The sequence below is a fragment of the Agrilus planipennis genome, unplaced genomic scaffold (genome assembly GCF_000699045.2).
Source record: "Agrilus planipennis isolate EAB-ADULT unplaced genomic scaffold, Apla_2.0 scaffold177, whole genome shotgun sequence".
NCBI lineage: Eukaryota > Metazoa > Arthropoda > Insecta > Coleoptera > Buprestidae > Agrilus > Agrilus planipennis.
The window spans coordinates 366,788-379,917 of NW_020438926.1; the positions used below are offsets into that span (position 1 = coordinate 366,788).

The window sequence follows — 13,130 nt, forward strand, 5'->3', positions numbered from 1 at the left end:
TATTAAGGTTGTATTTTAATATATGTTTATTTTTTTATCAACATCATTTTTTACTTCCAGTCTTATCTTTTAGTCTTTTATGGGATATTATTGTAATTGTAATTAAATAAACATTTGTATATCTGATTTGAAACTTTTCGATTGGTTTGATTTTTCCTATATCTTAATTTGAATTTTTATAATATAGCAAACCTTGTGGATATTAACGAGAAACATAATAGCAAAAATATAATTGAAAATTGTGCTATTGTGGGTATTCCTGATTACTTTATTTGGAAATCCTCGGGGATTCCCATCACTAACGAATTGATTTACAACGATTTACAAGTTGTATGTATTGAATGTTATTACTTATTTCAATATGTTAGATCAACAAATTGTTTATATTATTTGCTTTTACTTTTTTATAAATAATAATTTTTATTTTACAAGTAAGTGATTATGTATTGATCTGTGGTACATGTCTATCACAATCTGTGGTAGTTTTGACTGTTAATCGGTTGAGGTTATGTAAGTTAACCTAACAATTTCGAAGCCGAAATTTTGAAAATAAACTTTACTTTGAAGGCTTTTAGTCCTGAAAATGACTAAACCGATAACTTTTGTAACTGGAAATTCCAAAAAACTCGAAGAAGTAGTAGCAATCTTGGGAAATACATTCCCGAGACAAATAGTTGCTCAAAAGGCCGATCTTCCCGAGTTACAAGGGGAAATAGAGGAAATATGTACAAAAAAGTGTCAAGAGGCCTTCAGGCAAATCAAAGGACCAGTTTTAGTGGAGGATACATGTTTATGTTTCAATGCCTTAAAAGGTTTGCCTGGCCCTTACATAAAGTGGTTTCTCGACAAACTGGGGCCAGAGGGGCTGTACAGAATGCTGGGCAATTTTGAAAATAAGGGTGCCGAGGCTGTTTGTACATTTGCTTATCATCCTGGAAATCCTGACGACCAAGTGCTGCTATTTCAGGGAAAAACTGAAGGTGAAATTGTACAACCCAGAGGACCCCGAGACTTTGGTTGGGACCCATGCTTTCAACCCTTAGGGTATAAAGAAACATTTGCAGAAATGCCCAAATCAGAAAAAAATAAAATTTCGCATCGTTATAGAGCTTTAGATAAAGTTAGAGATCATTTTCTTAAAGAGAAATGATTTCTAAGGAGGGTTTTATTAACTGTAAAGAAAATTATATATAATGAGTATAGTTTTATTTATTAACTACATTATAAGCTTAAAATGAAATGTAGATGTTTATCAATAACGAATAAAAGATTAGTCTAAAAATTTGAGCGTTTCAATTTTATTAAAAAGTTATAGAAGCTTATTACCTTTTGAAACATGTTCATTTTGAATAGCAAGTGCTTATTTTTGACCTAGATCCCAAATAAATGACTTTAAAATAGTCTTTTTTGTAGAAATAAAGTTTAAAACATTTAAACAAGAATACACGTTTACGACATTTAGATTATACCATGTATATCAAATTAAAATACAAGGTTCGTTTAGAAAGTTTCTGCCAATTTCAAGACAACATTGCTTTATGTGTTATTTATTTAATATCATTGAAAAACGTTGAAGAGGGATAACAAAATATATTCAGTTAGATTAATTACAATTACGTGAAAGTTATAAACAGGAATTGTTTCAATTTTAAATGTTTTTGAGAACCACGCATACTTTAAAAACTTTCTTTACTTTTACAAACTTTCAGAGTGTTGTTTATTTTCTAATATTTATTATTTAAAGTCGATAAGACTGACCCGTCTCAATATTGAATGTACTAAAAACCGTTTTAGTTTTTACCAATTACATTTTCTATCAACACTGACGATGAATTATAGATAATTGATAAGATAACCGAATTGTAAATCATATCGAGCGATAGTTGAGGATTTTTATTTTAATATAGTTAAGAGGGCGGATGATATCATAACATGTCCCACCATTCTATAATATTATCTTCATTAATTTAGTGTTAATTCGAAAATGTGATGTAGAAGTGCTAAACATGGCAACGCAAACAAATTTTAGAATCGTAAGTTTTGTACTAAAACTTTTGTAAAACACCAATATTTAATGGGTTAATTTTCGTAGATTCAAAATTTACAATATGTATGATATTGTATAATAGGGACAATATAAAATAAACTATGGGGGGGGTTAAAAATATTAGGAACTTATTTTAGTGCCTTATATTCATATAATATCTACCCATAAATTTGTACAAAAAAAATGTACTGTTTTTTATCTGGCTCGTAATCTCGCAGAAAGTTTAAATTGTTTTTGGTGCCAATAAAGTATATGTAATCTAACTTCAATTCATTATCTATGCCTCAATGAAACATAAAGTGATGTATTTTTATTAGCGAGGATAATAACGGTACTTTTTGTGGAAATTTAGAAATGTTGATTACGAGTCGATTTGATAGGATTAAGGTCGATTGGAATATGAAAATTTAAAATCACCATAACTCGAAGATCATCTTGAGTCAATTCGCATTTCTCGAAAACTATAGCAAACCTACATCTGTAAATATTTGCGAACAGTAATCTAATGTAGGTCTTCACCTTTGGCTCTATTTATTCCTGTTTCTGCGTCCAATGTGCCCCTAACTAGCCCACCAGTTAGGGAATGACGTTTTTGTGCAGTTTAACTATATTAGACTGATCCTAAATGTTATGAATTAATAGAAAATATTTTTAGGAAAATTTTTAAACTGACTTACTGTTATTGGAGTCTTTATTATACTTTTATTATCGACCCTAGTCTTTTATGTAAAGTACTGCATTCTTTTTTGATATTGGCATCAGAGATGTTTAATTTTAGGGTGATTACGTATGGGTGAATCCCGAAGCAACAACTGAGTTTGATATACCATCAGGTGCCAAAGTTTTGGCGATCGACTCAACTAAAGTTCTCGTCCAAGATGTCGATGGTAAAGAAAGGTGTGTTGGTAGGAAGCTCCTGCTCAAAAACATGCACGTTAGCTCGATAGAAGGGGTTGATGACATGATTAATTTGGGCGATTTACAAGAATATGCTATTCTAAGGAACTTACATCTACGGTACATCAATAAACTAATTTATGTACGTAAAATTTAAAAGGGTTGTTAAACAACCAATCTGTAGGCCCTATATGTAAATCTATTTGTTTTGTTTCAATAATAAGACTTATACTGGGACCATGTTAGTGGCTGTCAATCCATACGAGATTTTGCCCATCTACACTAACAATGAAGTTAATATGTACAGGAATAAGGAAATTGGGTCCTTACCACCCCATATTTTTGCTATTGGGGATGGAAGTTATAACGACATGAGGAAAACAAATAAAGATCAGTGTATAGTCATTAGGTATATTTAGCTGTAAAATGCTTTACGTCATGCATTTAACATCAAAAGTAAATTCATAATATACAGGGTGTCTTACAAAATAAAGTTATGCGTAAATCTTATGCTAAGAAATATCTAACAATTCTGAAGTAGTGTTAAAATTAAATAGTATGTACAATATTACTTATCTTGTTTGATAAAATGTCCAAGAAAAATAGTCAAATGACCAAAAATCACTTACCTGCACATATGAGAATGTTTCTTGTGCACCATAACGTTTTATACCTCCCTATTTCTCTTACGAAACTATATTTTGAGACACCCCGTATAAATGGTAATCACATATGTAACTAAAACAAAAAGAACTCACCCCAATTAGCTACAATACTTTTAATTATTGTGAGCATGTCTTTTTTGCTTTAGTTTTGTCCCTTTTTCTATTTTCCATTATAAATACATTCTTAAAATTCAAAAACAAAGAATGCTTTTTGTCTAAAACTGATTTTAGTGGAGAAAGTGGTGCTGGTAAAACAGAGAGTACGAAGCTAATCCTTCAATATTTAGCAACAGTTAGTGGACAACATTCTTGGATAGAACAGCAAATTTTAGAGTCAAACCCCCTCATGGAGGCTTTCGGAAATGCTAAAACCATAAGAAACGACAATTCGTCGCGTTTCGGAAAATACATTAATATTAATTTCAACAAACAGGGCAGTATAGAAAGTGCGAAAATCACTCAGTATCTTTTAGAAAAAAGTCGTATAGTTTCACAGAGTCAGGGTGAAAGAAATTACCACATTTTCTACAGCATGTTGGCAGGATTAACTAAGGATGAGAAAAAACAATTAGATCTTGGCGATGCCAGCGATTATAATTATTTAACAGGGGGTGATACATTAAGTTGCACTGGTAGAAATGAAGTAACAGCTTTCGCTGACATAAAGGCCGCAATGAAAGTCCTTAATTTCAAAGAGGACGAAACTTGGAACATCTTCCAGCTTCTTGCGGCTTCTTTACACTTAGGTAACGTTAAGGTCAAAGCGGTGACCGTGAATAATATGGAAAGCTCCGAAATCACTGACTCAAGTTTACTAGGAAAAGTATCGCAAATGTTAGGTGCCAATAAGTCAGAATTAAATGTTGCGCTGACTAAAAGGAGTATCGTAATACACGGTGAAAAAGTAATTTCCAATTATAATAAAGAACAGGCTTTACAGTGCAGAGATGCGTTTGTAAAAGGTCTTTACGGGAAATTGTTTATTAAAATAATCGATAAAATAAACGAAGCTATCGATCAGGCGAAAAAATCGATCAAATCGTCAATAGGAGTTTTGGATATTTTCGGCTTTGAAAAATTCGATGTTAATAGTTTTGAGCAAATGTGTATTAACTATGCTAATGAAAATTTACAACAGTTCTTTGTTCATCATATATTCAAAATGGAACAGGAATATTACACAAAAGAAGGGATAAGTTGGCAAAAAATTTCGTTCGTCGATAACCAGGTAGTTTTAGATATGATAGGGATGAAACCAATGAACATTTTATCTTTAATCGATGAAGAAACAAAATTTCCTAAAGGAACTGATTTAACTTTACTCACAAAATTACATTCCAATCATAAGGCTAACGAAAACTATTTAAAACCTAAATCCGACCATATTCCCGCATTTGGAATAAAACATTTCGCTGGCCCGGTAAATTATAACGTAGCAGGTAAATAAAAATCATCTAAAGGAGTTACAAAATGTTTTTTTATGCGATCGTTTTAGGATTTCTTGACAAAAATCGAGATACTTTTAGTCAGGATTTAAAAAACATTATTGTAACATCTTCAAATAGTTTCTTGAAGCACATTTTTTCGGACGAGCTCACTCAAGATAACGGAGGAAAACGAATAGTTACCTTATCAGCTCAATTTCGATCTTCATTAGACCAATTAATGAAAGCTCTTACCGAATGCCATCCTTTTTTTATACGATGTATAAAACCCAACGAAAATAAAGCACCTTTGGTAAGAATATTATTAACAGATGCGTTTGTGTTCCATAAATAAGAAAACTGTTGGAACGTTTTAGATTTTCGACAGATCGTTGTGCTGTCGTCAATTAAGATATTCAGGTCTTATGGAAACGGCAAAGATACGAAAAGCTGGGTATCCAATTCGCTACTCTTACAGTGAATTCGTAGGAAGGTTTCGTCATCTGGGTACGAAAATTCCTCCAGCACACAAAACTGATTGCAAAGAAGCTACAAAATTGATATGCAGCTTGGTCTTTACCAGCGGCGAAGATTACCAGATGGGACATAGCAGGGTCTTTTTAAAAGAAGCAGACGGGGAATTTTTAGAACAAGAAAGGGACAGGGTCTTCTCCAAGTACGTTGTGGTCCTTCAAAGGGCAATAAGGGGTTGGATCTATCGAAGACGATTCCAGAAACTTCGCCAGGCCGCGATTGTCATACAGAAACACTGGCGAGCTCGGGGTTACAGGACGAAATATTTGATTATGAGAAATGGCTACCAGAGACTACAGGCCATAATAAGATCCCGAGTGCTGAAGAAAGAATTCCAGAAATCCCGAGAGGTTATACACAAACTTCAACCTTTGTGTAAAGGATACGTTGCTAGGAAATATGGAAGATTCGGAAAGATTTATTCGGTCGTTCAGAAGAGACGGCTGGAAGAGAAGGAGTTGAAGGCCAAAGGAGATAAGAACTTCCAGAAGAACGCTGAAGCTAATTTCCAAAAACGCATGATCGAACTTGGTAATCAGTTGTTAGTAAATAAAGCGAAAGAAGAGGAAAGTGCTAATGCGGATAAGATTGTTGATGATCTATTCAACTTTATAAATGACACCAGCTCTGTGGCTTCTGCTAGCGATATCAAAGAATCTGAAGCGTTTATGGTAAGCATTATCATACATCCGAAGATTTCAATTATTTTCGATTTTCGGAAACCCATTTGATATACGCGCTTGATGGTCTTAGTTTAGGATGGACTCTTTTATCTAATATTTCTCCAACTACTGTAACTAGCATCTTTAGAGAATCTCAATAACTCAACGTCGTATAAAAGACCACTTCGGCGTTCTTGTCTAAGAGACTGCGATCATCAAGCTGAACATAAAAAATTATTTATAGGAAGTCTTTTTACCTTATCTTTTTCGATAGTTCGACACTTTCTTTAAGTTTACATTCCGCTGAACATTAAATAATACAGTTGCATTGTATCATGATGTGAAAGTGTAGGTTTATTTGCTTACTGTTGAGATATGTTGAGATACATGTAGATATATCTATCTAATCTGCCTTTTCACTTTTGGACCTTCACAATAACCGACTTTTAGGCAATAAAATGCATTGCTAATCTGCAAATTAAGTGTATGCGACAAACTTGTAAGATTTTTACGATATTATAATCCGTTTTAATACTCGTTGCGGTTTGGTATCTAAAGATGCAAATTATATTTGTTTATTATTTTTTGTCATGTTTTGTGCAAAAAACTGAATTCATTTTGAAGAGTATGAGTGTTATAGTTTTGATTTTAGTCGAGTGCAACCATCAGGTAATAATCGTTATCCCGGCTGTTTAATTTTATTTTATCGAGGAGAGACCTATTACGATTTGTTACTCTTATCACATTAAGAACTAAAAATATAACACCGAAATTTCTTAGCAACTTCTCCAAAAGGAAGGCAAACAAGAGATTCTGAATGGCGACCAAGACGAAGAAGCTGAAGAAGATCTTTCGGCGTATAATTTCCGCAAATTCGCTGCCACTTACTTTGTTAAAAATACCAATCCGCAGTATTCGAAGAAACCTCTCAAAGAATCTTTATTGGATTTACCAACTCCTGACGATATCATAGCTGCCCAAGCTTTGTGGATTACCATTTTGCGTTTCATGGGAGATTTGGCCGAACCCAAGTTCGAAACTCAAGAGACAACCAGAGAAAATATAATGACCAAGTTAAGCCAAACGTTAAGTCGTAGCTTTACCAATCGCAAAGAATTTAAGGTAACAAAAAGTGCTTTAAAACCATACGGTCTTTGTACACAGTTTCCTGGGGATTTGTAGGAACTTATGGAACAAGAAAAGCTGTGGATGGAAAAATCTAGTAAGAAAGATAGACATAAATTAATAAACATGACCCTTAAACACAAAAGTAAATTGTTGGAAGACGTTAAACGGGGCTTGGTAGAAGACAATTATACTGCCGATAGTTACAAGGAATGGTTGTATGAGAAACGGTCGACGAACATGGAAAAATTACACTTTATTTTGGGCCACGGAATATTAAGACCTGAACTTAGGTAAATAGTTGTGAACCAAGATTTCTATGCCGCTTATCATTATATTATTTTTATAGAGACGAAATCTTCTGCCAAATTTGTAAACAATTAACGAACAATCCTTCGAAAGCATCACATGCCCGAGGTTGGATATTACTCTCTTTGTGTGTCGGTTGCTTCCCTCCATCGCCCCGCTTCGTTAATTACTTGCGTGCCTTTATCAGGGACGGTCCCCCAGGTTACGCTCCGTACTGTGAAGGAAGACTTAACAGAACGTTTAAGAACGGGCCTCGAACGCAACCCCCCAGCTGGTTAGAACTGCAAGCCGTCAAGAACAAAAATCCAATCAATTTGGTGGTGACATTCATGGACGGCTCTTCCAGGAATATAGAAGTCGATTCGGCTACCACTTCGGAAGAAGTTTGCGAAAGCATCGCAAACAGCTTGAATTTGAAAGACAAATTCGGATTTTCGTTGTTCATAACTTTGTACGATAAAGTCATGTCTCTTGGTAGTGAACACGACCACATCATGGACGCGATCTCTCAGTGTGAACAGTATGCTAAAGAACAAGGAAAATCTGAACGATCGGCTTCTTGGAGGCTGTTCTTCAGAAAGGAGATTTTCACTCCGTGGCACGATCCTTCGAAGGACACTGTTTCAACTAATCTCATTTACCACCAGATCATAAGGGGGTTAAGGTATGGAGAATACAGATGTAACACTGAAAATGATGTGACAAAGATTTTGGCACAACAATATTACATTGACAATGGACCCAACATGGACGTTCAGGTATTGGAGTCCAGGATTTCGGAATATATTCCTAGTTATTTGATAAAGCCTGGAGAAAGCCTTGAGGTAAGTGTTTATTAAGATGGAGATGAATGTCTTCTTTTAAAAAAATTTCCGAATGATTGCCCATTTCGGTAAGAAATCCTAAGAAATCAGTTACAAAAAAATCATTATTGTCTTAAATTCTTAAAGAAAAATGAAAATTTTCCAGATTTGGGTTAAAAAATTACAAGAAGCATTTAGCAAAAATGCGTTCGTCAAAAAAAGAACACCGATTATAAAAGTCAAAGAGGATATAGTAAACTATTCGAAAGTTACATGGCCAATACTATTCTCTAAATTTTACGAAGCTATACAAAAATCAGGCCCGGAATTACCCAAAAAGAACATGATCATAGCGGTAAATTGGACGGGTATTTACATGATAGACGACCAAGAACAAATTCTTCTGGAGTTAACATTTACCGAAGTGACGTACATAGGATTTGAGCAAAACAGTCGATCGCAACTTCACAATTTCACCCTTAAAACGATTCGGAACGAAGAGTACGTCTTCCAAAGTCCAGACGCCGAGAATCTGAGCAACATCATCATATATCTTCTCGACGGCTTGAAAAAACGTTCCATCTACTGCGTAGCGACTCAGGATTACAAACATCCGACAGGGGCAGCATCATTCTTGACATTCAAGAAGGGAGACCTCATAGTTCTCAAGAACAACCTCACAGGAGAAGCCATTATGTCAACCACATGGGGCTATGGAGAATCAGGAGGAAAAACAGGTGACTTCCCCACAGAGAATGTACAAATTTTGCCTGCCATAACTGAACCTTCTTCACACCTTCTAAAAACATTTAAGAAAGAGGGTGCATTTGAAGAGCAGCAAACTTCAGTGTCCGTTATCAGTACCATCCAACGACTGAAGATGCACACCTTAGCGCATTATGCAAACGAACACTTCAGATCTGGTAAAAAACTAGCCAGCAACAGGAGAATTTCCGTTCTGGCAACGGCAAGGAGCTCCAGGGAAGAACTGTGGAAGTTTACCAACGAACCCTTGCATCAACCGCTATTAGAAAAATTACTGCCGCACGAAAACGAATGCAAAGAAGCTTGCAAAGCTTTCACCGCCATCTTAAAATACATGGGTGACCTTCCAGCACCGAAAGCAAAAGTCAGTAACGAATACACAGACGAGATCTTCTCCGGGGCCCTCAGAAATGACATGCTAAAGGATGAAATCTACTGCCAGATCATGAAACAGCTAACATATAACAGATTGTCCAGAAGCGAAGAAAAGGGCTGGGAATTGTTGTATCTGGCCACAGGACTCTTCATATGCAGTACTTCGTTGATGATCGAACTTCAAAAGTTCCTCAAAACCAGAATTCATCCGTTGGCGCAGCCTTGTCTCCAGAGGCTTCAAAGAACTCAGAAAGTTGGTACAAGACGATTCCCACCCCATTCAATCGAAGTCGATGCCATACAGCGTCGAAGTATGCAAATCTATCACAAGATTTACTTCCCGGATGACACGGACGAAGCTTTCGAAATCGATTCGCATACCAAAGCTTCCGATCTTTGTGCTGCTATTGTAGATAGACTTGAACTGAACGATTATGACGGTTTTAGTTTGTTTATTATTATGACGGACAGGGTGTTCTCTATACCGGAAGAGTACTTCTTTTATGACTTTTTACACGAACTTCTCGATTGGTTCAAACAGACTATGCCCAGTTGGAACAGTAAGTAAACAACTTTAAGTATGATAACACTTGACACAATACAAAGCGGAAGAAAAAACAGAAAAATTTCTAATCTCAAGTTGAATTGAAACACTCTATTATTAACGCCATGCGTGTTTTTTACACACCTTTGTACAGATAAATCGTCTGAAAAACGAAGATATCCAAACTCATCACAATATGATAAATTAAATAAATTATCGCCAAGTACGGAACTTATGTTAAATTGAAGCATAACTGATAACGTTTTTTATGCAAACATGCATTCCTCTATTTTATATTGTATAAGTACATAAAACGGTAATAATTATCTATATTTTTGGTAATAGCGAAGAATTTTATAGATACAAGCAAAATCAACTGTAGTTTTATCTTCTGGTCCATTTCTTTAAAATTCCGTATAGTATTTTACCATTTTCTTAAAAGTAATCTACCTTAAGGTTGCACCAATTACACAACACACCTCCATATTTCAATCATTTCTGAAATCCACAAAAATTAATTATTGGTATAACTTCCCTGCTCAATTTTTCTAATTACATCTTCTAGGTGCACTTCCAGTAAATGCCCAATATCACGTTTACTTTATGAAAAAGTTATGGATAAATACAATTCCTGGTCAAGACATAAATGCAGACCAAATCTTCCACTTCCACCAAGAAGTGCCAAAATTCTTACGCGGATACCATAAATGTACTAAACATGACGCAATCCAACTTGCCGCGCTGATATTTAAAGTGAAATACAACGAAAACGTTGGTGCTTTTTCGAACTTTTCCAATATCATTAAGGGGCTCGTACCAAACGATATGATCAAAGCCCAAAGCACTTCCGATTGGAAAAAGAGCATTCTAAACGCTTATCAAAAGATCAGTTTTATGTCACCGTCCGAAGCTAAGAGCAAATTTTTGGAGATTGTCTTCCAATGGCCCACGTTCGGTTCAACATTCTTCGAAGTAAAACAGACAACCGAACCTACATATCCAGAAATTGTTATAATCGCCATTAATAAAAAGGGAGTAAACATAATTCACCCCCAAACAAAGGTAAGTTGTTTTCTTTTTGGAAAGAAATAAATTTTTTTAAAATCTTCATACAGAGATTGATTTCTGTAAAAGAAAAGATGATTTTTGAAGTTGTGAAAATAATGAAGACCATACTTAAAAAAGTAAAGGGACAATCATTTTTTGGTACAAAAATGGACCTTATTTCTTCTTATCATTATCATTTGGGGTTATTTCTATGTACTATACCCTTATTTCCTTTTAGGATATTTTGGTAACTTACGGATTTTCGGAATTGTACAACTGGTCTTCTGGTAACACATATTTCCACTTAACTGTGGGAAGTATGATGAGGGCCACTAAAATATTATGCGAAACGTCGCAAGGTTACAAAATGGATGACTTATTAACGTCTTATACCGATTACATTCGTAAAAGAGAAAGAGGCGTTCACCTCTAAGAACGAAAGTATTTAATATTGTAGAAATTAATANATGCATATTTGTGACAATTTTTTCATTTTAGTCCAGAACCCTAGGACGAATGGGTATCCAAAGAATCCATAATTAATAGCTATTTTGATTTCTTTATTAAAAAATTAAATTTTTAAAGTAGGTAATTAGTTAAACAACTTGTAGTCCGGGAAAGGTTTATTAAATTCTGAAAATACCTCTCCTGCTTTATGCTTAATTTTTTGTTATTTTTGATAACTACTTTGTACTTATATAATTTGTGTTTAATTTATTCGGCATGACCCCGTTTGAAAAGTATAATCCATTAACTACATTACTTATTTAATATTTTGTTGAATGCGATATTTAGAACGTTATATGTATGTACATATTTCAGATAATAAAAAAATTGGTCATTTTTAGCTGTTTAGGACAAATTCTTATCAACAACTTTTAAATCATATGTTTATGTATGAACAATTGCTTCTTATTATAAATAGGTGGGTATGTACAATACGTGAATTCTGTTGCTAACTAATATTGTATAATTGGGAAATATTCATAATGAAATATGATAAACTTTCATTGGCGTAGCTGTGGGATATTTGTGAAAGGGCCAAGGGTCAAGGTAAAAAATGCCGAAACCCCCAATTATGTATAAGTTATTATACCTAATCAAGGAACCGTTTAGTACAAGCGTAGCAACCCCATTCTTGTTGAATCTTAAAAATTGCCAAAATGCGTATTTGTTTGATTGAATCCATGGGCTATATGACCAAATTTCGAGTAAATCCGACCAGAAATAAAATTTGTCCCATACAAACTTTTCAAACATTCTCCACGCCTTTTAAAATAGTTACCGAAATAGGTATTTGAATAATTATTAACCACCGTATTTCCTCCCGTAATATTTATCAACATGGACTATTCAAGCAATTTAAGGAATGTAAGATGTCTTATTTAATATATAATCTCACCAATGTGTCGCTTTATGGGGTTTAAGTTTTTTCAGGGTAGATTATACAGATCAAATATAAATGATCTCAGACTTGCAGAAAGTATAGATAGTACAAAAATCCATTGAACCCTGAAGAAGCTTTAACCCCATAAAGCGAAACCAGGTGTGATTATATACTGAATTAAACATTTTCCACCCCTTAAGTTGCTTGAATAGTCCATGTTAAATTATTAATCATTTCTTCCCTTTGTATCTGCGTATTGCTGCCTTTTACTTATAGATTACTTTAAAAAATAAAACGGATGTAGTAGGGTGGTTATTTTGCTTTATTTGCATTTAAGTAATAACTTGTTAATTATTCCAAAAAATTGAATGAATGCAGTAGAATTAGCTTTGCAAGCTATGTCTGTAGCTTGAAAGAAAATCTACTAGTTGTTAGGGGGGAGGGGTTGAACTTTCAAACAACCCCTCTCGTGGCTGCGCTACTGATTGTTTCTAATTTAAGAAAAAACAAAAAATAAGTTGATAGAATGTGCGATGATATCATACA

At 34.4% G+C, this 13,130-nt stretch overlaps 2 protein-coding genes across 2 annotated transcripts; both read left to right on the forward strand.

The window, feature by feature from the left end:
* Nucleotides 1-569: 569 nt before the first annotated feature.
* On the forward strand, nucleotides 570-1,255 carry LOC108740668 (inosine triphosphate pyrophosphatase). The gene has a single exon (XM_018475070.2). It carries the CDS (start codon nucleotides 584-586, stop codon nucleotides 1,148-1,150), a length of 567 nt encoding a protein of 188 aa, XP_018330572.1. The 5' UTR covers nucleotides 570-583; the 3' UTR covers nucleotides 1,151-1,255.
* A 642-nt stretch (nucleotides 1,256-1,897) lies between these two features.
* On the forward strand, nucleotides 1,898-11,651 carry LOC108740716 (myosin-VIIa-like). Its single transcript, XM_018475157.2, has 12 exons — nucleotides 1,898-2,033; nucleotides 2,826-3,086; nucleotides 3,169-3,353; nucleotides 3,841-5,048; nucleotides 5,105-5,346; nucleotides 5,411-6,238; nucleotides 7,010-7,351; nucleotides 7,412-7,647; nucleotides 7,704-8,487; nucleotides 8,633-10,166; nucleotides 10,716-11,212; nucleotides 11,436-11,651. Exons 1-12 carry the CDS (start codon nucleotides 2,007-2,009, stop codon nucleotides 11,628-11,630), a joined length of 6,339 nt encoding a protein of 2,112 aa, XP_018330659.1. The 5' UTR covers nucleotides 1,898-2,006; the 3' UTR covers nucleotides 11,631-11,651.
* The last annotated feature ends 1,479 nt before the right edge of the window (nucleotides 11,652-13,130 follow it).

What these genes read in the sequence shown, in the direction of transcription:
- LOC108740668 (XM_018475070.2), top strand. Translation starts at nt 584, where the DNA reads ATGACTAAACCGATAACTTTTGTAACTGGAAATTCCAAAAAACTCGAA.
- LOC108740716 (XM_018475157.2), top strand. Translation starts at nt 2,007, where the DNA reads ATGGCAACGCAAACAAATTTTAGAATC. An exon ending in ATATTAAGACCTGAACTTAG is followed by an intron (nt 7,648 to 7,703) that starts GTAAATAGTTGT and finishes TTATTTTTATAG; the next exon opens with AGACGAAATCTTCTGCCAAA. An exon ending in AGCCTGGAGAAAGCCTTGAG is followed by an intron (nt 8,488 to 8,632) that starts GTAAGTGTTTAT and finishes AAAATTTTCCAG; the next exon opens with ATTTGGGTTAAAAAATTACA.